The following is a 24,849-nucleotide window of genomic DNA, read 5'->3' as shown; positions in this document are numbered from 1 at the left end:
TGACTTCCGGTAACTCAGAGCATTTAATATTTTATTAGTGAAAGTATATATAGCATTTTCTATTGAAAAACCTTTCTGGAAACCAAGCTGATATTTTGTTAAAACTTTATTTTTACAAAGGTGTGAAGCTACTCTACAATACATTACTTTTTCAAGAATTTTGGATAAGGCAGTCAGAAGAGAGATTGGGCAGTAGTTGTTGACATCAGACGTATCCCCTTTTTTATGCAGTGGTTTAACAATGACATACTTCAGTCTATCTGGAAAATTACCCTGCTTCAGAGAGCCATTACATATGTGGCTAAGAATACCACTTATCTCTTGGGAACAAGTTTTTATTATCCTGCTGGAAATGCCATCAATTCCGTGTGAGCTGTTATTCTTGAGAGAGTTTATTATCTTCGTAATTTCAGAAGGAGAGGTGGGTGGAATTTCACTTGTATCAATCGGTGTTGGCAAGGCCTCTTCCATTAACTGCCTTGCCTCTTCTAATGAACATTTAGATCCTATTTTCTCTACAACATTTAAAAAATGGTTGTTCAAAATGTTTTCGACTTCCGGCTTGTTGTTTGTCAAGTTTCCATTCACTTTGATGGTAAGGCCGTCATCCTGTACTCTTGGCTGCCCTGTCTCCCTTGTAATAATATTCCAAATTGTTTTGATTTTGTTTCAGAGGTATTCATCTCAGACATGATGCACATGCTTCTGGACTTTTTCATAACCTTTCTTAATGTCTCGCAGTAGTTTTTATAATATTTGGCTGTTTCTGGGTCATTACCCTTTCTTGTTGTTGGATACAGTTCCCTTTTGTGGTTACAAGATATTTTTATTTCTTTAGTAAGCCAAGGTTTTTTGCGTAGTTTCTTATAATTAGATTTAACTACTTTCTTGGGGAAACAGTTTTCAAATGCTCTTACAAGTGTATCATGAAACAAGTTATATTTTAAATTAGCACTGGGTTCCTTGTACACCCCATCCCAGTCTAGCTGCTGAAGATTTTCTCTGAAATTTCTAATTGTTGAGTCATTAATTACATGCACAACTTTGGCGGGTGGTTTTGAATTACTGAATGGAGCTATGTCATAAACTGTAACTAGCTGAGCATCATGATCAGAAAGCCCATTCTCAACAGGACAAGAATTTATGTTTTTAAACCTATCTTGGCCTATAAAAGTTTTATCTATCAATGTGCTGCTGTCCTTTACTATCTGAGTAGGAAAATTAATGACAGATGTCAAATAGAAAGAACCAAGCAAGACTTCCAGGTCATTCTTCCTATTACACTCTTTCAGTGAATCAACATTGAAGTCCCCACAAATAATCATTTGCTTTCCCCTATCTGACAGATAGCACAACAAGGCATCCAAGTTTTCCAGAAATAAATGAAAGTTTCCTGAAGGGGACCTATATACTGTTACAATTATAAAAGAGCCCTCCTTCAGTTTAAGTTGACAGACACATGCTTCTATGTTGTTCTAGACAAAACTTTTTGTATCTAAGCTTTTTACACAGAGAGAACTTTTGACATATATGGCAGCTCCTCCTCTCACCTTATTCTCACTACTCTTATGTGCAGCTAGTTTATAACCACTGATATTTACCTTTTCCATATCAGACACAATGTGATGCTCAGACAGGCATAGTATATCTATTACATTATATGATTCAATGTCATCTAAACAAACCAGGAGTTCATCTACTTTATTCTTCAATCCCGGAATATTTTGGTGAAAAATGGTAACATTATTTTTTACTTCAATTTTGTGAGAATCTACTTTTTTCCAGAATGAGATTTTCGCTCTGCAGTGGAGTGTGCGCTGGTATGAAACTTCCTGGCAGATTAAAACTGTGTGCCGGACCGAGACTCGAACTCGGGACCTTTGCCTTTCGCGAGCAAGTGCTCTACCAACTGAGCTACCCAAGCACGACTCACACCCCGTCCTCACAGGTTTACTATTGCGAGTACCTCATCTCCTACCTTCCAAACTTTACAGAAGCTCTCCTGCGAGCCTAGCACTCCTGAAAGAAAGGATATTGCGGAGACATGGCTTAGCCACAGCCTCGGGGATGTTTCCAGAATGTGATTTTCACTCTGCAGCGGAGTGTGTGCTGATATGAAACTTGCTGGCAGATTAAAACTGTGTGTCGGACCGAGACTTGAACTCGGGACCTTTGCCTTTCACGGACAAGTGCTCTACCAACTGAGCTACCCATGCACGACTCACGCCCCATCCTCACAGCTTTACTACTGCCAATACCTTGTCTCCTACCTTCCAAACTTTACAGAAGCTCTCCTGCGAGCCTAGGAGAACTAGCTACCTCATTCTGGAAACACCCCCCAGGCTGTGGCTAAGCCATGTCTCCGCAATATCCTTTCTTTCAGGAGTGCTAATTCTGCTAGGCTCGCAGGAGAGCTTCTGTAAAGTTTGGAAGGTAGGAGATGAGGTACTGGCAGTAGTATACCTGTGAGGACGGGGCGTGAGTTGTGCTTGGGTAGCTCAGTTGGTAGAGCACTTGCCCGCGAAAGGCAAAGGTCCCGAGTTCAAGTCTCGGTCTGGCACACAGATTTAATCTGCCAGGAAGTTGCATATCAGCGCACACTCCGCGGAAGAGTGAAAATCTCACTCTGGAAACTTCCCCCAGGCTGTGGCTAAGCCATGTCTCTGCAAATTCCTTTCTTTCAGGAGCGCTAGTTCTGCTAGGCACACAGGAGAGCTTCTGTAAAGTTTGGAAGGTAGAAGACGAGGTACTGGCAGTAGTAAAGCTGTGAGGACGGGATGTGAGTCGTGCTTGAGTAGCTCAGTTGGTAGAGCACTTGCCCGCAAAAGGCAAGGGTCCCGAGTTCGAGTCTCAGTCCGGCACACAGTTTACATCTGCCAGGAAGTTTCATCTACTTTTTTCTTTAATCCACCAATATTGTGGTTAAATATGGTACATTATTATTTACTTTCCTGTTGTGAGAATTTTGTGAGTTTTGGACCTGTTTAGCACCTGCCTGCCTGAACTTCTCATTGGACACTGATATTAGTCTAAAAAAGAGGTATATCCATGCGTACTAGTGCTCTCCCTTTTGGATTTCACTAACAACCCTGCCAGTTTACCCTTCCCTTTCCTACTGAGGTGTATGCCATGCCTTGTGAAATCCCTTCTGTCAATAGCCTTGACAGGAACCAATCCAATGTCTGACAGAGTGGCCGCCCTACGCAACTGATCCAACTTTATATTTACCCTCCTGACTGGGGCTGATCATGCCACACGAAAGCAGGCACCAGCACAACATTGGTATGGGTCGTTGTTATTTTCATCAGGTCATACTCAAAACTGTATCCCTGATCCCTATCTATACTGTTTCCCACTCCACCCGCTATCATCACATGATCCTGCTTTGTGAAACCCTTGCACAAGGAAGCCATATCCTCTACCATCTGGCTAAGAAATGCACTTGGCTTGAAAAAGTTTGTGACCTGGTACCTGTCACCTAATTTTTCCTGCAAAATCTGCCCCACATCTCTTCCATGGCTGCCAGCAGTCATAAAAAGCTTAACAACCAATGAAATTCAGTTTAAGAGAAGCCTAAAGGATTTACTGGTGGCCAACTCCTTCTACTCCATTGATGAATCTCTCAGTAGAACCAACTGATAACTTCTGCACAATTTCAGTGCAGTAATGTGTTCATTGGAAATAAGAGTGTGTGTGTTTGTGTGTGTGTGTGTGTGTGTGTGTGTGTGTGTGTGTGTATAAGTGCAATCTAACTTCTGCAACATTTCAGTGCAGTAATGTGTTCATTATAAATAAGTATTATAGTAGTTCTATTAACATGTTTATTACCTTATAAATAAATAAAACTTTTTTTATTTTAAATTCAGTGCATTAGTGTTTGTAAAATGATGCTTTAATAGTGTTCATTAAAAAAATGGCAATCATTCCACTTGGGACCTGTGGAAGGTACATTAGCTTATTTGTTTCAGTTGTAAATATTAGTCATGTATTATTGTTTTTTCGACATGTTCTACATCCTGGAGGACCTCCTCACTACAGATCAATTGGAATGAAAGTAAATCTAATCTAATGGGAAGGAACTCTAATAACTGGTACAATAGGGCATATCCTCCACCAGGAACTTCACGGTAGTTTGCAGAGTATAGACGTAGATGTAGAACAATCGTAGAACTGCAACAGCTGCACGGGGTACACATTTGTGCCACCAGTTTGAATAACTATATTTTCCAGGTCATCACCCATGTTATATTCCCTGTTCCTATCCAGATTATCCCCAGCTCAACCCACAATAACTATCTGATCCTCTTTTGTAACATTCCTACAAAACTTTTCTATGTTATCAGTCACCTGAAACAACCCTGCACTAAGCTTTGCAATGCTGATGATGTGGTACTCACTCCTCAACACTTTCTGCAACTGTTGGCTTAGACCTCTGCCATGAGGACTATCTAACAGCACCACCTCCTTCTTTTTATTTGAAGTTACATTTGTCTTAGGTTTCATAACTGTTGAGGCCTGCTGCATCTTTCCTACACCTATAGCTACAAGAGCTTCTCTCCTCTAAACTCTCAGTTGGCCAAATCTATTGGTGGTACACCCAGTGAAACTGTCTGATATATCTTTTTCCTAGCACCCTTTTTACCACTTGCTAGTTCCCATTCTCCAGCTCCCTTCTCTCTCTTCATCATATTTAGTCCCTCTCTTGTGTTTTCTAACTGCAACTGAAGGGCACAGACTTTACACTTCTGCTCCTGTCTTCACTTATTTCTGCTTCAAATCCTGTAGCTCTGGGAGAAGACATCCATAGAATGCCCACTGGCTTCCCCACAGCAATCCTCCCACTGAAAATATTTTCTGCAAATTTTGTACTAGAACCCACAAAACCTATGACAAAGCCCACACCTCTCACTCATGGTAAAAAATTTACAGTTGTCAGAAAATTGATATGCCTACATTACCTAACTTATGCTACTACAGTAAAATGATTTTATGACCTAACAGCTATTTCAAAATTTTACTCTCTACAAAAAGTGTAGCTATTACTATTAACACTGATACTTCACTACTAACACTATTACCACAAATATTGATTTAGTACGAAAGTTATTGTACATGGAAAAGTATGTTTGTTCCTTAAGTGCAACAAGAATTAAACTGTTAAGTATTTATGTTGCCAGCAACGCATATTCAGTACACAGGATGAAAATTTAGTAACTGAAATTTCATGTAAGCCTCATACAATAGAGAAGAAACTGACAGCTGGGATGCTTTAACAACAACACTAATAATAATAATAATAATAATAATAATAATAATAATAATAGCAAGTTGTTAATAAATCAGAAAGAGCAACGCCAAAGTCATTGTCTCACTGACAGTAAAAGTTTAACAGACTCAAGACAAGCATAAGGTGTAATATTACACTGGCCAAGGTGAGGACAACAAGCTTCCTGTATCAGTCTCTTTTTTCCTTATCTTTCAGAAGGAATATATAGAATTCTTGCAGTGGGGCAAAAACCTATGCGGATGGTAGTCCTTTAAGTTGCTTCTCAAATAAAAAGATCACGTCATGCTCTCTTCTTGTTCATTGAAACAATTGGACGTCTTCAGTCTCTGTTCTCTCATTGTATTTGATTGGTCATCTTGGTCTTCAGTCTATGTAGTTGATTTTGTTTACAAATAAGTTACTTTGAAGCAACAATCCCTTTATGTTGCCTACTAAGGTACATACCTATTTCAAAAGGTAGTTTCAAGAGAAGAGATCTGTAAATTTAACAATAAAATTTTCAAGAAATTACATCATGTTTCAGACCGAAATAATCGGCTTACCAATTTGTTTACCCTACAGATAACACAATCATAGACAGAAGATACAGTCTCAAATACTGATAGCTGACTTCCAATACTGATAAAAGAATTTCAAGCAATAGTCCCTATTTCTCAGACTGTCACAGGAATGCACAGGGCAGGGCGTATCAAGTTCAAATGCTACACGAAGATGAGGCAACTGGATCAAATGCAGAGTCAGTACTGATTATGCAAGAGAACTAATCCTTTTATATACAGTTGCTAGCACAAGTTAATTACTAAGGGAATGTGTGTCACTGAAATGAAAACAGATTTGGAAAACTCTGTAAAGTATGAGTACTTTAGCTCCATATGATGGTGTTGCAGTACCTGTACCTTACCGAAGCAAAATGATCAGTTGCTCTACAATTTACCATTTGTTTTGATGGGCTGTGGAAGACATCAGTAGTATCTGTATCACATTCTGTGATGTCAGAATGCATCGTACCAAAGGATCACCATACCACAGAATCTGATAAATTATAGTTTTGAATATGTAGGTATAACATCCTATTTTTGTTATCAGTGTGGGTTAAAACCATATTTTTATTTCCTATTTGTTTTGATCAATGTACTGTACATGCAAAGGGAAATACAGAAGCGTCCGATCCCGCCCGTCTGCTTTAACCCATGACGTCATAAATATGGCAGAAACGACCATAAACCACGATTCCAATAAACCACGATTCCAATATGGCACATATAAAGTTGTTACGTACACATTATGAGGATGAAAATACATCAACAAACAAACTAAATATAAACAAATTTAGACACCCACCCCCATACAAAACCACACAAAACGACGAAAAAAACCGACATCACAAAACTCCCCAAATACCACTAAACACAATATCATCTGGAATCTGACACTTCCCTTGACCTATATAGCTCAACAGCAGTTTCCGATCCCATAAATTAGGATCAAACACTTCCCTTGGCCTATATAGCTCAAAAACATCTCCTGATACCAATACCAACATACACAGCCACACATTGGGATCGAACACTTCCCTTGACCTGCGCAGTGTTAATTTTATCCGTCATATCCATTCCTGAACAAAAACAACAACCGATTAATTGTACTAAAATTACCACACGACGTACAGCGAACAACTCTAAATTAACCTTCACACAAAATCATTAACTCACTGACACAAATTCCGCTACAAACACAGCCGACAATCTAACAATTCTTGATAATGAGCAAAAGCAAACTGAGCCCATTACACCACACCAACGAAAACCCTGAACATACCACCAGAGAGCACAACAAACCACAACACGACGACATCTACAAACACGCCACACTTACAAACGAAACTCCGTGCCGTCATGACGCCACACACAACACCACCCTTACGTCACGGGTCAAAGCCGATGCGTGGGATCAGACGCTTATGTCGACCCATGCAAAGAAATATATGGTTGCTCTGCTGATATACACACAGTTTCAACAAAATTTCACTGCTTTAATGGGCTGACATGTAAAGATAGAATACCTATTGGAGTTTTCTCCCTCAGCTTCTTTGCCATTCTCTCTGTCTTTGAACATGCTGGCTCCTTCTCAGGTTTTGTCGATGCACTTCTCTGCAGAATACCTGAAAGCATACAATAAAATTTCAATAATCATATTTTCCCTGAAATTATTACATATGATTGTGCACTACAACAACTTTAATTTAGATGTCTAGAGCAGAATATGACTTAATGAAACATCTGGAATAAGTCACAGTTCCAGTTACGGTGAGAAATTCTGAAGAAACTAAAGACTTTAACTTGTGGTGACTACTGTATGCAAGAAATAATCCAATTATTCTAGCAACATTAACTTATTTGTTAGTTAATGGAAACATCATTTACAGAATTCTTTGCATTAACGCTATGTTTCACTTGAGCTGAAATACGGAAACACGTGTAATTTAAAATACGACATTATTTAATACATGATAACTTGTATTCCATTAGAAATATATTCTCATAATGAAAAATGTTTGCTTATTTTATATGAAATCCATTTTACAATATATGATATTTTATTTGGTGACAGCCATTTGAAATACCAGTTAACTCTCACAGTACGAGCCATTTCAAATACCAGTTAACTCTCACAGTATGAACGTACTCTGCACATTTTGTGTCTATACATACTTTTTTTGTGATGTATAAACATTGTACGAGTTTCTCATTACAGAATTAGGAATACTATGACAATATGTATATTCTGCTCTATGATCTTCCCACATCCCACATTCACTACTACACGAAACAGTAAGGTGTAGTACAGTAGTGTTTTTGACACGGTACTGTGGGAGTGGTGATGCCTTTATTAATCATTACATGGGAGTTTTATGAGACTCTGGAAACCAAGTGATAGTATATTGTCAAGACACAGATTTACTTTCTGTAAGCAACTGAAGACAAACCAGTGTTATCCATTTGTGTGCTGTGTATACATTGTCTGGGATAGCCTGCTTACTGCCAATTAACTTTATCCATCACGCTATAATCACCAGTGCCAACAACTATTGTACTGTTCTATGTATACTGTGCTGTGTAATTAACCTGTCGTATTGACTCACGAGATCCAAGAATCAAAACATCCCAACCTCAATTACGTATGACCACATTTCATATAATTATTCTCCAAAATATTGTGAATTAATTTGCAATTTAAGTTACCCATCGACTTAATCTTGTTGTGGAGCAATCCTCTCTTTGTCAGTTAAATCGCCGTCTTTTTTCAGCAGCATCAAATTCCAGAATGCTAAGCCTGGGTAGAGTGCTATCAAATAATTGAGTTATCTGTAGCCCAGACAGAAAAGATTTGCGAGATGGTAGCTGAGGTACTGTAAACTTTTAACTGTCAACTCAATGTGCGTAATGAGTTCTAATTGGTTGTAGTACATTCAAATAAATGAGGTAACCAATACCTGTGCGGGATGTGATGTGCAAAGCATTTAAATTGGTTATCAAAAAAGTTTTCCTAGGCAACTTCCCCACGAGTTCGGGCGGTATTTGCACATTACTTATATGGGGCAAACTGGTTTTGCAAAATTACATATTCTTTCTCATTGATTTACTGGCAATTACATCACACATTTTTATTCCGTTTCGAAACTCGTATTACTTCCTGTGCCTGGTATATTATTTTCATAAAAAAATAATGCGATAAGCAGCTCAATTATAACGTACTGTTGGTCCGTAAGCCAGCTGCTACAACAAAAACGTTCGTCTGCTGAAACAGAAAAACATTCACCCTGAGCGCCATTCTCTTAATCACAGCGGTCAGCGAAGTTACATTCATACATTACATCAACCATTGTTTCATAGATCATGAATACGACATCTCGTAATGATGTGGAACGTGTCACTGTACATAAGTTTTCTTTACTCAAAATAATTAATTTTTAATCCTTTTTTTTAATTTTATTTGTTTTTTCACAGTTACTACTTCAGTTCATATCTAAGGATTCATCTATTGAGTAGGAGTAGTTGTCATTCAGAAATTCCTTTAATTTGCTTTTCAATGTCGGTTGGCTAAGTGTCAGACTTTTCATACTACTTGGCAAATGCAGGCGTCTAAAGCTAGCGAAATGAGGGATGCTCAACTACAGGTCCGTATGAGCAGTTGCCAGCGGACTCGTGCGCATGCGCAAAGCTGAATTTGTGTATGAGCAGCGCTTTCTCCCGCTTTCTGGCTACTCGAAGTAGGGCTGTTTGGTGTACGAGCAGTGGCAGCAAGCTGCCAGACGCTACCCGGAAAAATGTTTCTGGCGCAGCCAAGCTGCCAGAATCGCGCATGCGCAGAGCTGTGAGAGTTGTAGTGGGGGCAGACTCCACGTGCGTGCGTGTTCACTGTCCATTCCATACTCCATTAGTCCATTCTAGTGATGGGCTAAACTGCGATTTTCCGATATCAGTGATTTCTGTGAATGCTACTTTTCAGTATCTATTATTCTTAACTGTGATTTGTCGCAGTTAAGAGTCGCAGTTAAGGAACCTAAGTCGCGTATCCCTCCGCCACTGCTATTTCTGCTACTTCCGCGATTTCCGCGACTTCTGCTACTTCTGCGATTTCTGTGACTTCTGCTACTTCTGCGATTTCTGTGACTCCTGCGATTTCTGCGACGTACCACCGTATGAAAAAGTTACATCTGTCCACACAGAAAATTGGATCTCAACAAACCTGTCATTGGTAAGTATGTTTTATGTTTATTCTTCCGTTGGCTTTAATTTTGTATTAAAGAAACAACAGTGAAAATATTAATAGTGTAATTAATATGTAAGTAGCCGCACAGTACCGTAATAGTTCGTGTTTAGAAAATGAATTCTAACATATTGTTATGTTCATAGGTACCTGAACTACATTTCAGCCACTCAGTAAAGTGATAATTCAAAATATCATTGTCAACAGATCTGAAGAAATTGCCAGTCTTTAGACCGTTTTCGTCAGACGAGAGGTTAGTTTCTAAGCGTTTTGATGGACTTAATTACTTCATTGAGATCGTTCTTGCGAATGTGATATAGCAAATATTAGCAATCTACTCTGTCAATTATATTGCTAGTAAAGTGACAGCAAAAATTGTTTAATAATCCTTGTGTTTTTGCAGACGCAGTTCTGACTGATTACTGGTTGCTGTACATATCTATCCACATCAAGGCTGTTGAGAGAGACTCGTGAAGATTCAAGACAGCTCTTAGAGGATTTGCAGTTTAAAAGTGAAATAATTGTGAAATAAGTGTGTGACTGATTAAAGTGTTTTATTGAAGTTGTTGTGCGATTTTAAAGGAATAATAAATGTTAAATACATTGAGTGAATAATAAAAATCTCATTTTCCACATGTTAAGCCGTCCTATACCCGTAATTTTCCGCCACTTATTTATTGGTAAACACTTGTTGGATACCGAGGTGCCGCCCCCCTTTCTCCACAATCTTGGTGTGACACTGACCTGTAACATATCCCGTAGTCTACAATATGCATTTTGAGGCTGTTGATATGAAAGTGGGAAGTACAGATCTTCCAGTTAAATCAGGAATAGCTAAAGTGCATTACTTGAAAGTGCCACAGGAAAAGCTTACTTATGTAGGTGGTAGTAGTGTCGGCAAAAAGTTCTTGTGTGTGAAGTTGCCATGTAGAACACCAGGTGTAAAACTTTTCTCCCGAGTCTTGAACTGTGTCGGAACAAAAGTGAGGCATTCATATGACTGTTTCCATTTCTCTACAGTCATACAGATGTCTGAGTTCTGCTGTGTTAACATTGCAAAGTCCTGTAGGCATGTGGAGTATTAACCAAAACTGTCATATTGGAAGCAAAATCAAACACATTTGTTACGTTACTTGATATTTTCAGGAGAAAAAGGCAATGTTGCTTCTTATTAATATAATACATTCAGAGTCACAGCAGTATTTGACCAACCATAACTGATGCTGGTCAGGTGACTACAGGGTTATAAACACAAAATCAAATAGGGGTAATGCAGGTGTAGGTTTAATAATGAATAGGAAAATAGGAATGCGGGTAAGCTACTACAAACAGCATAGTGAACGCATTATTGTGGCCAAGATAGATACGAAGCCCACACCTACTACAGTAGTACAAGTTTATATGCCAACTAGCTCTGCGGATGACGAAGAAATTGAAGAAATGTATGATGAAATAAAAGAAATTATTCAGATTGTGAAGGGAGACGAAAATTTAATAGTCATGGGTGACTGGAATTCGAGTGTAGGAAAAGGGAGAGAAGGAAACATAGTAGGTGAATATGGGTTGGGGGACAGAAATGAAAGAGGAAGCCGCCTGGTAGAATTTTGCACAGAGCACAACATAATAATAACTAACACTTGGTTTAAGAATCATGAAAGAAGGTTGTATACATGGAAGAACCCTGGAGATACTAAAAGGTATCAGATAGATTATATAATGGTAAGACAGAGATTTAGGAACCAGGTTCTAAATTGTAAGACATTTCCAGGGGCAGATGTGGACTCTGACCACAATCTATTGGTTATGACCTGTAGATTAAAACTGAAGAAACTGCAAAAAGGTGGGAATTTAAGGAGATGGGACCTGGATAAACTAAAAGAACCAGAGGTTGTACAGAGATTCAGGGAGAGCATAAGGGAGCAATTGACAGGAATGGGGGAAATAAATACAGTAGAAGAAGAATGGGTAGCTTTGAGGGATGAAGTAGTGAAGGCAGCAGAGGATCAAGTAGGTAAAAAGACGAGGGCTAGTAGAAATCCTTGGGTAACAGAAGAAATATTGAATTTAATTGATGAAAGGAGAAAATACAAAAATGCAGTAAGTGAAACAGGCAAAAAGGAATACAAACGTCTCAAAAATAAGATCGACAGGAAGTGCAAAATGGCTAAGCAGGGATGGCTAGAGGACAAATGTAAGGATGTAGAGGCCTATCTCACTAGGGGTAAGATAGATACCGCCTACAGGAAAATTAGAGAGACCTTTGGAGATAAGAGAACGACTTGTATGAATATCAAGGGCTCAGATGGAAACCCAGTTCTAAGCCAAGAAGGGAAAGCAGAAAGGTGGAAGGAGTATATAGAGGGTCTATACAAGGGTGATGTACTTGAGGACAATATTATGGAAATGGAAGAGGATGTAGATGAAGATGAAATGGGAGATACGATACTGCGTGAAGAATTTGACAGAGCACTGAAAGACCTGAGTCGAAACAAGGCCCCCGGAGTAGACAATATTCCATTGGAACTACTGACGGCCGTGGGAGAGCCAGTCCTGACAAAACTCTACCATCTGGTGAGCAAGATGTATGAAACAGGCGAAATACCCTCAGACTTCAAGAAGAATATAATAATTCCAATCCCAAAGAAAGCAGGTGTTGACAGATGTGAAAATTACCGAACTATCAGCTTAATAAGTCACAGCTGCAAAATACTAGCACGAATTCTTTACAGACGAATGGAAAAACTAGTAGAAGCCAACCTCGGGGAAGATCAGTTTGGATTCCGTAGAAACACTGGAACACGTGAGGCAATACTGACCTTACGACTTATCTTAGAAGAAAGATTAAGGAAAGGCAAACCTACGTTTCTAGCATTTGTAGACTTAGAGAAAGCTTTTGACAATGTTGACTGGAATACTCTCTTTCAAATTCTAAAGGTGGCAGGGGTAAAATACAGGGAGCGAAAGGCTATTTACAATTTGTACAGAAACCAGATGGCAGTTATAAGAGTCGAGGGACATGAAAGGGAAGCAGTGGTTGGGAAGGGAGTAAGACAGGGTTGTAGCCTGTCCCCGATGTTGTTCAATCTGTATATTGAGCAAGCAGTAAAGGAAACAAAAGAAAAATTCGGAGTAGGTATTAAAATTCATGGAGAAGAAATAAAAACTTTGAGGTTCGCCGATGACATTGTAATTCTGTCAGAGACAGCAAAGGACTTGGAAGAGCAGTTGAATGGAATGGACAGTGTCTTGAAAGGAGGATATAAGATGAACATCAACAAAAGCAAAACAAGGATAATGGAATGTAGTCTAATTAAGTCGGGTGATGCTGAGGGAATTAGATTAGGAAATGAGGCACTTAAAGTAGTAAAGGAGTTTTGCTATTTGGGGAGCAAAATAACTGATGATGGTCGAAGTAGAGAGGATATAAAATGTAGACTGGCAATGGCAAGGAAAGCGTTTCTGAAGAAGAGAAATTTGTTAACATCCAGTATTGAGTTAAGTGTCAGGAAGTCATTTCTGAAAGTATTTGTATGGAGTGTAGCCATGTATGGAAGTGAAACATGGACGATAAATAGTTTGGACAAGAAGAGAATAGAAGCTTTCGAAATGTGGTGCTACAGAAGAATGCTGAAGATTAGATGGGTAGATCACATAACTAATGAGGAAGTATTGAGTAGGATTGGGGAGAAGAGAAGCTTGTGGCACAACTTGACCAGAAGAAGGGATCGGTTGGTAGGACATGTTCTGAGGCATCAAGGGATCACCAATTTAGTATTGGAGGGCAGCGTGGAGGGTAAAAATCGTAGAGGGAGACCAAGAGATGACTACACTAAGCAGATTCAGAAGGATGTAGGTTGCAGTAGGTACTGGGAGATGAAAAAGCTTGCACAGGATAGAGTAGCATGGAGAGCTGCATCAAACCAGTCTCAGGACTGAAGACCACAACAACAACAACAACAACTGATGCTGAATGTGCATGTCGTCATATAATATGAAGGGCTTATTTCAATAGTGGTACAAGTCCATTACCTACACTTTTCTGTCTATAATGCTTCTGAAATTAGTGATCCAAACAAACATAAATAAAGATTCATCTCTACCAAGAAGCCATATGCTTGAATATTTCTGGTATCTCAATTGCAGACTTTTCAGCACTCATTTAACTTTACGACTCTATATCTCAAAATTAACAAAAATGAACTTGTACCACTATTGAAATAAGCCCTTCATATGCACACACAGCACAACGATCTCGTGAGGCACAAGGCTCTCATAACGAAGTAAGTACGTCGGTCACCAGATGACACTAGGAAAAGTATGTTAACTGCGCTTTTTAGTTGCTACTTGCGACTCTTAGTTGCGATTTGTCACAGAAATCGCAGTTTGACTCGGTAGCGAATAGCGTAGTATGAACTTTGCTCAACAGATGGCAGTGCTAACTGCGCTTTTTAGTTGCTACTTGCGACTCTTAGTTGCGACTTGTCACGGAAATCGCAGTTAGACTCCATAGCGTACTGCAGAGATGGGCGTAGTACGAACTTTGACCCACAGATGGCACTGTTAACCGCGCTTTCTAGTTGCTACCTGCGACTCTTAGTTGCGACTTGTCACGGAAATCGCAGTTAGACTCCATAGCGTACCGCAGAGATGGACGTAGTACGAACTTTGGCCAACAGATGCCACTGTTAACCGCGCTTTTTAGTTGCTACTTGCGACTCTTAGTTGCGACTTGTCACGGAAATCCCAGTTAGACTCCATAGCGTACCGCAGAGATGGACGTAGTACGAACTTTGGCCAACAGATGCCACTGTTAACCGCGCTTTTTAGTTGCTACTTGCGACTCTTAGTTGCAACTTGTCACTGAAATCGCAGAAAGCAGTGCTAAATTCGACCAATAGATGGCTCACGTCTTTGAATGTGAAATACTACTTGCGACTGCTAACTGTGACTGAAATCGCAGTTAGATTCTGTAAAGTTGCTACTGTGATATCTGTGACTTCTCAGTCACTGCGATTTCTAACAGATACGCGATTTCCTGCCCACCACTAAGTCCATTCCCTTGCAGGCTTGCAGCAAGCTATTGTGGCGATAGGTCTGCTCTCTGGCTGTTACGCTTCATCATCGTGAATTGTAAGGTAAGCATTTTATTTATTTATTCTCATATGAAGTCACCTTTACTAGGAGTGTGAAGGACTTGGTTGAAACGTGAAATTTATTGATACTGTTTTATTCCAGATGTCCAGCGAATCTGAGACAGATTTTCTGTGGAGCGACGAGGAGCTGGAAATGTTACAACCTCAAAAAAAGACAGAGGATTGAAAATTATGTGGAGGATGTGGTGCCACAATATGACAGGGAATTTGTAGAGCATTTTCGGGTGCGGCGTCACGTGGCAGATGACCTTTGCGAAAGGTTTAGGAATTCCAGATTCTACAATTATCAGGCAGGGGGAAATGGGAAACTGCTCCCACTGCAGCATATATTGATCTTTTTGTGGTTCACGGGCCACGAAGCTGCAGGTTTCAGGGATGTAGCAGATTTAACATTTGTATTTCTTCTCTGCGATGCGTTATTCAGAGAGTTACAAACTTTATTAGTGGTTTGGGAAGAGAGGTTATAAAGTGGCCGTCCGCCGAAGAAAGAGCAGAGATTGAGGCTCATTGCCTGGTGCGATTGGGGCAATCGACGATTCCCACATTAGGATTGATAGACCTCAGAAAGATCCCCAGTCCTATATGAATACGAAGAATTATTTTTCTATTCAGCTTCAAGTAGTTTGTGATCAAAATCGACGGATTAGGGACTTATTCGTCGGCTATCCGGGCTCTGTACACGACGGGAGGGTTTTCAGGACGTCCACACTCTACCACACACTCGAAGAAAAGTTTGGAGATTTTCATATTCTGGGTGACAGTGCCTATCCCTGCACCAGAAATTTATTAACACCCTTTAGAAATACAGGGAATTTGTCCAGAGTGCAATGTGAATTCAATAGGGCACAGTCAAAAAAAACAGGTGCGTTGTGGAACATTGCTTTGGCATGTTGAAGCAGCGTTTCAGACAGTTGTATCATCTGAAATTGAGGAGTGCTAGAGAGATGGCGCACTTCATCCGGGCGTGCTGTGTGCTACACAATCTCGCCGTGGAAGATAACTTGGAGTTAGAAGATAACGAAGGTACATACAGCAATAACTGTATCATTTCATTGTTTTACTACATTTTCAATAATTTTGTAAACGCTACCGACATAAGCTGAATATACAAATAACTTCTAATTCTTTTGTGTGTATTTACGTGTATGATCCTCACAGGTGAAGAAGACGATGCACCGGCTGAAGAACGAGTAGTCGGCTTCTACAACAGGGATGACAGAAGTGGCATTGCAAAGAGAAATATGATTGCAGCACAGTTGCAAATGTAAAAGCAGCACCAGATGCCCCATCACCAACATATTACAACAAATGCAAGTGAAACCATATCGGATAAAATTATACCTTCAGATTAACAGCTTTAGTTACTACAAATTTGACGGTTTGATGTTCAGTGTCTAAGAATTTCATTCATTCATTCTTTATTGATAAACAAATTTTGTGTTCAGAGAGTACTACATGATATGGCACAAGTCATACTTCTGAAGCATTTAAAAAATACACAACACCAAATAAATACACCTACACTTACACAACTGTATGGGAATTATAGATTACAGGATACAGTATTAGTACATTCAAAAGTTGTTTGAAATTAAGGTCAAAAAGGCCTAATTAAAATGTGTGTATAAATTTAAAATCAAATTCAGTACAGATAAGCATTACACAATGTATACAGTAGTTATGATTTGCTGGATAAATATAAGTACATACAAATAGATCAACTTTGACAGTTGTTTAGGCCATATTGAAATTTACATTTTGAAGGTAAATTATAGTAGAGAAAGATAAGTGTGCAAATATATTACATAAAAAAAATAGCATTCAAAATAGTCGTGTTACAAAAACAGTATTTTAATAATATTGACAAGCCTTATTTTAAAATGTGTTGGGTTTTTATGTTTAGTGGTAGATAATAATAAAGTTTAATCCCCATACATTTTACACTATCAGCTATATGCTGAAAGGAAAGGGTAAACTGTGTCAGCAAGTATTTCCCTCTAGTGTCTTGCTGGTGGTAGTCCAGATTCTGCTTCAGGCTGCCAATATTTAGCTTGGTAAAGCTTAGTATCTCCAATCTATACTGGCATGGAAGTGGAAGAATATCTAGTTTTTGGAATACTTGTTTACATGAGTCTCCCTGCTTTTTAAATAACACCATCCTGACAGCTTTATTTTGGAGCTTAAATATTTTATTGGACTCAGAACTGTGGCCACAGAATATGAGGCCATATGTTAGGATTTAGTGCAAGAGCATGGTAAACTGATGTTAGGATATTTATACTCATCAGTTCCCTGACTGACAAAAGCATAACACATACTTTACTGAGGTAGCAGTACATTTGATTTTTTAATGTAGACCATATTAGTTTTTGAGCTTTAATTGCATTTGTTTCTTGCCAAGTGAGATTGGTCGGTAATTTGACAGCATTTCTGTGTCTTGTGGAGAGGTATAACTTCAGCATACTTAAGCCAGCCCGGGAATGTTCCTGTAATAAGTGATTGATTACACAAATAACTTTAGATATGACTAAGCTCACATGAACACTCGTTTATTAACTTTGTTGATGTGTTATTGTAACCACTAGAATGGTTTGATTTCAAGGACGTTGATTCTATTTCTTTGGGTGAAGTGTAAATTTCATTTCACTGAGATTGCTTGTGTACACTGGTCTCAGATATTCCATTGTTTATCAGGGTTTCATTTACTTTTTGAGCTACTTGTTCCTCCTCATTTCTCGTCCTACCTGTCTCTGATTTAACTGTATCCCATATTGTTTTTATTTTATTGCTGAATGTATTTATCTTCTTCTCATAATGCTGGTGTTTAGATTTCTGGATAACCTTCTTCAATGTTTTGCAGTAAATTTTGTAATGAGCTGTAAGGCTAATAACCCATTTACTACTGGTTTTGTAATGTGGCTTACTTGCCTAGAATTGGCTATAAATATATTGTCAGTGGCTGTCTTAGCACATTTGTATACCCTAGTTGGGAAATTTACAGTAGAAATTAAATTGAATGTCAATGTAACTGATTTCAGTGTTTTTCAGGACATGTGTATTAAAATCACCAGCAACCACTAGTTCTTTGAGTTTTTTAGATGTGTGATCATTAGCTACAATGTTAGGAAGAGTGCCTGGGACTCACACTAGGACATGTCACCCATAAACTAACTTACATGACTAATTACACAATGTTATGGATTTACATTTACTCACACCAAAATTAGTTGATGCAGTAGTTGTTTGAGTTTATTATAAATGATTTTACGAACCACATATGCCGTATTGTGTTAATCATTTCTTCAAATTGCATGCTTTGTCCTGTTTCCTTACTAAAGTCATGAGCTCAACATCTTGTCATGCAAATGATAGGGTGTTGGCTCATTGTTTTTACAGGTTGAAGCTGAGGGCATCAGATGTCGCGTCTGTGAAGAGCAACGGAGGAGTAGTGATTATAAACTGTAATTTTGAACTGTGCATTTGGTGATTATAGTTTCAGTGTAATTGTGGCTTGTCTTTGTGTTTGTAGTTAAATTGTAATTGGGAACTGTGCATTTGAGTATATTATAAATTTTAATTGTATATTGTAACATCCCACCCTCCTCTGCCATCCTGATCTGGGTCTTCCATGGTTTCCCCAAATAGTGTCAGGCGAATGCCAGGATGGGTCCCTAAGTCCATGGCAGTTGTTCCAATACCCTTTGTATGCTTATTTATAATATTGGAACAATTAAAGTGTTAAAAAAATGAAACTCAGCTTTTTTAATTCCTGTCATTTACCACCACTCAGTGACCTCATTTTATGCTTATAATCAGTATATTTTACAAATCAGTGTTAAATGCCTATTTGCATTTGTTTTCCTGGTTTGACAATCAGTTAAACATTTTCTCAAAAGTAGTGTGCAACTTGTTTCGACCATACAAGGAGTGTAACTGATTAGACAGCAACTTGTACCAAACCAAACTCTAGATACCACACCTGCTAAATGACAAACATTCGCACTTGAATGAAAATGAATTAAGGAGTCAAGGTAACTCATAGTATTACACATGTAAAGCATATTAACAAGAGAACTTTTCTGGCTTTTGGACAAATTATTTTTCAGAGCTATAGAGTCTATGTACTCACGTAATGCTGCAAAAACTGACCGAAATAAGTAAAAATAGCTGGTAACAGTATCAAGTCCATGCACGGTTACAGCAGAACTTATTGGACATGTAGTCTTCAAGAGAAACAGGTCAATGCCATTTGTTGAGTCAAAGCATTCCACGCAGTAACGTGTGTGGACTGTATGTTAATTTTTCAGGTCTGTCTTTCTTTTGAGGAATGAAATGGATCTCTGCACAGCAGCCATACTCTTGCTTTCATGGGGTGAATTATGCTGAGGTCCAGAATTGTAGGTGACTCGGGCAGTTTGCAAGGGAAAGAGCAAATGATGTTGCGTTTGGATGTGCAGATTAACTGTCAGTAATAAGAACAATGTCTGCCTCTGCTTCAACTTTACAATAAACTACTATATAGTAGGTCATTCCATTAATTTCAGAACCTTTTCCTGCTTGTCTATCACAGATTTCACTGAAATTTTATTGAACATTCACACGTCTCCCATGAACACTGATAAAGTTTAACATTTGTCGCAGCAATAATGACAGATACAGCCGCTCGCTTTACTCCATGTGCAGAGTGAATGTAAATTTCTGGTGAATTTGAGATGTAACCCTGGGCAAAATTTTGTTGATGAAATGAAATTAGGCCATCTTGTATCACTTTATGCATTCTCATAAGAACAATAATGAAAAGAATTTTACAAATCATATTCAGCCAGAAAATTGTAGGCAAAATTGCCCAGAAAATTTCAGAGTTTGGCTTTTTTTATATATATATATCTCAGGGACTAAAGGTATGATGAACATGAAACTTGGTATGTAATCCAATAACACAAGGTTGTCAGGTATAAAGTTTTGTTTTTGTACCACTTTCCAGTATGGAATAAATTAAATGGAAAGTAGATTTGGTAAGTAGGTGGAAAAATGTGGTCTTTTTGACCTGATTTTGCAAAAGAACTGTTCTATTACTCTTTCCAAACTGGACTCGTTAAAACACCATTGTTTTTAAAAAAAAAAAGACCAAAAAAGTTTTTGCTTACCCAATGTGAGCTATCAATGCTAAATAATTTGAATCATGAACATGCAAATTGTGGCAAGGAAGAAATATAAACTTTGAATTTTTACATCTCATAGAGTAAACACGTGCTGATCATGAAACTTTTAACATCCAATAGATCAGAATCAGGATGATTTGGGATACAAAATTTCAGTTACTTTTGTCTAATGATGTACAAATTCATCCACAAGATGATGATCTTTATGAAATGATTAAAATGGGATACATTCCACACTTCATTTATAAATACAATTTTCTATTAAAGTGTCAAAACTAATGTCCTTCTAACCAATGTCTTTTAAGCCCCCCCTGCCCCCAGACAGTGGGATTAATTTTCATCCAGGCCTAATACTGCTCCGTAAATTGAGGCAAAGTAGCCAGAAAAACCATGCTGCGAATCAAGTTTTATCTTTGGCTTCTTATAGCTTACTGATTAAAGTAATCATAAAACATGAAACTTTAGACTCAACAACTTTGCAATGTAGGGTTACCCAGTATAAAATATCATTCACATACTTCTTTCGAAATTTCTAAAACATCAGTTCAAACTTGATGTTGTGGTCTTCAGTCCAGAGAAGGGTTTGATGCAGCTCTCCATGCTACTCTACCCTGTGCAAGCTTCTTCATCTCCCAATACGTACTGCAGCCTACATCCTTCTGAATCTGTTTGGTGTATTCATCTCTTGGTCTCCCTCTACAATTTTTACCCTCCATGCTGCCCTCCAATACTAAATTGGTGATCGCTTGATGCCTCAGAACATGTCCTACCAACTGATCCCTTCTTCTTGTCAAGTTGTGCCACAAGCTCCTCTTCTCCCCAATCCTATTCAATACTTCCTCATTAGTTACGTGATCTACCCATCTAATCTTCAGCATTCTTCTGTAGCACCACATTTCAAAGTCTTCTCTTCTTGTCAAAACTATTTATCGTCCATGTTTCACTTCCATACATGGCCACACTCCATACAAATACTTTCACAAACGACTTCCTGACATTTAAATCTATACTCGATGTTAACAAATTTCTCTTCTTCATAAACGCTTTCCTTGCCATTGCCAGTCTACATTTTATATCCTCTCTACTTCGACCATTATCAGTTACTTTGCTCCCTAAATAGCAAAACTCATTTACTACTTCAAGTGTCTCATTTCCTAATCTAATTCCCTCAGCATCGCCTGACTTAATTCGACTACATTCCATTATCCTCGTTTTGCTTTTGTTGATGTTCATCTTATACCCTCCTTTCAAGACACTGTCCATTCCGTTCAGCTGCTCTTCCAAGTCCTTTGCTGTCTCTGACAGAACTACAATGTCATTGGCGAACCTTAAAGTTTTTATTTCTTCTCCATGGATTTTAATACCTACTCCGAATTTTTCTTTTGTTTCCTTTACTGCTTCCTCAATATACAGATTGAATAACACGGGGAGAGGCTACACCCCTGTCTCACTCCCTTTCCAACCACTGCTTCCCTTTCATGTCCCTCGACTCTTATAACTTCCACCTGGTTTCTTTACAAATTGTAAAAAGCCTTTCGCTCCCTGTATTTTACCCCTGCCACCTTCACAATTTGAAAGAGATTATTCCAGTCAACATTGTCAAAACCTTTCTCTATGTCTACAAATGCTAGGAACGTAGGTTTGGCTTTTCTTAATCTAGCTTCTAAGATAAGTCGTAGGGTCAGTATTGCCTCACGTGTTCCCATATTTCTACAGAATCCAAACTGATCTTCCTTACCAGTTTTTCCATTTGTTGTCTGTACAGAATTCGCGTCAGTATTTTGCAGCCGTGACTTATTAAACTGACAGTTTGGTAATTTTCACATCTGTCAACACCTGATTTCCTTGGGATTGGATTTATTATATTCTTCTAGACGTCTGAGGGTATTTCGCCTGTCTCATACATTTTGTTCACCAGATGGTAGAGTTTTGTCAGGACTGGCTCTCCCAAGGCTGTCAGTAGTTCTAATGGAATGTTGTCTACTCCTGTGACCTTGTTTCGACTTAGGTCTTTCAGTGCTCTATCAATGTCTTCACGCAGTATCTTATCTCCCATTTCATCTTCATCTACATTCTCTTCCATTTCCATAATATTGTCCTCAAGAACATCGCCCTTGTATAGTCCCTCTATATAGTCCTTCCACCTTTCTGCTTTCCCTTCTTTGCTTAGAACTGGGTTTCCATCTGAGCTCTTGATATTCATACAAGTGGTTCTCTTTTCTCCAAAGGTCTCCTTAATTTTCCTGTAGGCAGTAGCTATCTTACCTGTCGATCTCATTTTTGAGACGTTTGTATTCCTTTTTGCCTGCTTCATTTACTGCATTTTTATATTTTCTCCTTTCATCAATGAAATTCAATATTTCTTCTGTCACCCGAGGATTTCTACTAGCCCTCGTCTTTTTACCTATTTGATAATCTGCTGCCTTCACCACTTCATCCCTCAAAGCTATCCATTCTTCTTCTACCGTTAATCTTTCCCCCATTCTTGTCAATTGTTCCTTTATGCTCTTCCTGAAACTCTCTACAACCTCTGGTTTAGTCGGTTTATCCAGGTCCCATCTCCTCAAATCCCACCTTTTTGTAGTTTCTTGAGTTTTAATCTACAGTTTATAACCATTAGATTGTGGTCAGAGTCCACATCTGCCCCTGGAAATGTCTTACAATTTAAAACCTGGTTCCTAAATCTCTGTCTTACCATTATATAATCTATCTGATATCTTCTAGTATCTCCAGGCTTCTTCCATGTATACAACCTTCTTTCATGAATTTTGAACCAAGTGTTAGCTGTGATTAAGTTATGCTCTGCGCAAAATTCTACCAGGCGGCTTCGTCTTTCAATTCTTAGCCCCAATCCATATTCACGTACTATGTTTCCTTCTCTCCCTTTTCCTACTCTCGAATTCCAATCACCCATGACTATAGTTCAAACTTAATTTTTCTAAAAATTAAAATAAGTCACATTCAACTTGCTTTTAGAAAATTATGGACAAATTTGAGGGAATGAACCCAAATAACAGGCTAGATTTCAACAACCTGTTGACCATGTTCTGCTGTGTCTCATTGACGAGTGATATCTCACTGTATTGCATTGGTCCATGATGACATTGTTTAGAGATAATGCCGTGATCATATCTCACATGCTGTCTACCATGGAAATGGCTGAAGTAAATAATCAGTAGTCTTCAGACAATGAACAGAGGATTTCAGGTACTCAGCAAATGGTTTTGTAAATAGGCAGGTACCATACGGCTTTGGAACCTAAATTAAGAAAGCAGATTACAGGCTTGGGAATGTGGATGAAGAAACACACCCATGGCTGGTACTGCACAGCTATTGGGCATGACCCCTATGGTGATGTGTTTGCTGATTCATATTCCTGAAATGGTAGTGAAAGCCTCACCATGGACCAGCGCTATATTGTGAGCTGTTACTTATCAACTTAAAAATAAAAACGACGTACAACTCTCAAATTTGTTGCTCATTTTCAGGTATTGTTAGCATACATTGAAGAATCGAGCATGATTTTCTGGCTGCTTGAAAGCATGCTCTTTCTGACTGTGATTAGTTCGAAAACCGGTGTGGAAAACAAATTTTCTGGAAGCTAATTGAATGTGATGTATTTTTGTAATTTTTACAAAATTTAAGTTTGAATTGGTTTTGTAGAAATGTGGGTAGTAGTACATGAATGACATTTTATATTGGAAAACTTTATGTTCACAAGTTGTTGTCCACAGCTTCATGTTTATCCAGCCGTTAATCAACAAAATATCAAAAACCGAAGTTAAGACTTTATTCATAGTGCGATTTTTCCAGTTACTTTGCCCCAAATTTGTGTAGCATTGTTATCACATATTTGAAATTAAACCCATGAATCAGGGGAGGGGGCTCCTTCAAACATGTCTAGAATGAGACTAGTTTTGTAGCTTTAATAAAAACTGTGTTGGTAAAAGAAGTGTCAAATGAGTCCTATTTTCAGACCATTGGAAAGTAGTAGATGAATGAAATGTTGCATTCCACATATTTGTGCTAGTGATCTATTGTGTATTAATCTTCATGTTCAACATGTGTGTACTCGGAGATATAAGAATCCGAAGTTTACATTTTTTTCACATTGCATTTCCTGCATCCAACTTTGATTTAATTTATCTAGCATTGATAGCCCACATTGGATAATGAAATAAGTTTTATAGAACACAGTTTTTTGCAAATTCAGGTCCAAAACATTACATTCTGACCTCCTTACAAAATCTTCAACTTTTCACTTAATTTATTCAGCATTGGAAAAATGATACGTAAATGAAACTGTATATTTGAGAACTTTACATTGTTAGGCTACGAGATACCAAGTTTCACATTCATCATACCTTCAGTCGCTGAGTTATTAAAAGTAAAACTCTGAATTTTTGGACAATTTTGCCTACGATTTTCTGGCTGAATATGGCTTGTAAAATTCATTTTATTATTATTATTATTTTTT

The 24,849-nt window shown here is 38.4% G+C and overlaps 1 protein-coding gene and 2 long non-coding RNA genes across 3 annotated transcripts in view; 2 read left to right on the top strand and 1 right to left on the bottom strand.

The window, feature by feature from the left end:
- Positions 1 to 9,191, bottom strand: part of LOC126412123 (succinate dehydrogenase assembly factor 4, mitochondrial-like) — a 34,270-nt gene extending 25,079 nt beyond the window's left edge. Inside the window, exons 1-2 of the mRNA XM_050081563.1 lie at positions 9,043 to 9,191; positions 7,350 to 7,448 (exon numbers count right to left, since the gene is read on the bottom strand). Of these exons, the coding sequence (XP_049937520.1) occupies positions 7,350 to 7,448; positions 9,043 to 9,154 (211 nt within the window). The 5' untranslated portion in view covers positions 9,155 to 9,191. The remainder of the gene's footprint in view (positions 1 to 7,349; positions 7,449 to 9,042) is intronic.
- A 737-nt stretch (positions 9,192 to 9,928) lies between these two features.
- On the top strand, positions 9,929 to 10,633 carry LOC126412094 (uncharacterized). Its single transcript, XR_007575227.1, has 3 exons — positions 9,929 to 10,045; positions 10,204 to 10,310; positions 10,461 to 10,633. It is a non-coding gene; the product is annotated as an uncharacterized LOC126412094 (long non-coding RNA).
- A 4,456-nt stretch (positions 10,634 to 15,089) lies between these two features.
- Positions 15,090 to 16,519, top strand: LOC126412486 (uncharacterized). The gene is made up of 3 exons (XR_007575292.1): positions 15,090 to 15,192; positions 15,293 to 16,233; positions 16,369 to 16,519. It is a non-coding gene; the product is annotated as an uncharacterized LOC126412486 (long non-coding RNA).
- The last annotated feature ends 8,330 nt before the right edge of the window (positions 16,520 to 24,849 follow it).

This window comes from Schistocerca serialis, chromosome 7, assembly GCF_023864345.2.
Source record: "Schistocerca serialis cubense isolate TAMUIC-IGC-003099 chromosome 7, iqSchSeri2.2, whole genome shotgun sequence".
NCBI lineage: Eukaryota > Metazoa > Arthropoda > Insecta > Orthoptera > Acrididae > Schistocerca > Schistocerca serialis.
Note: the sequence above shows the minus strand (reverse complement) of the source record. Positions and strands in the feature narration are given on the sequence as shown.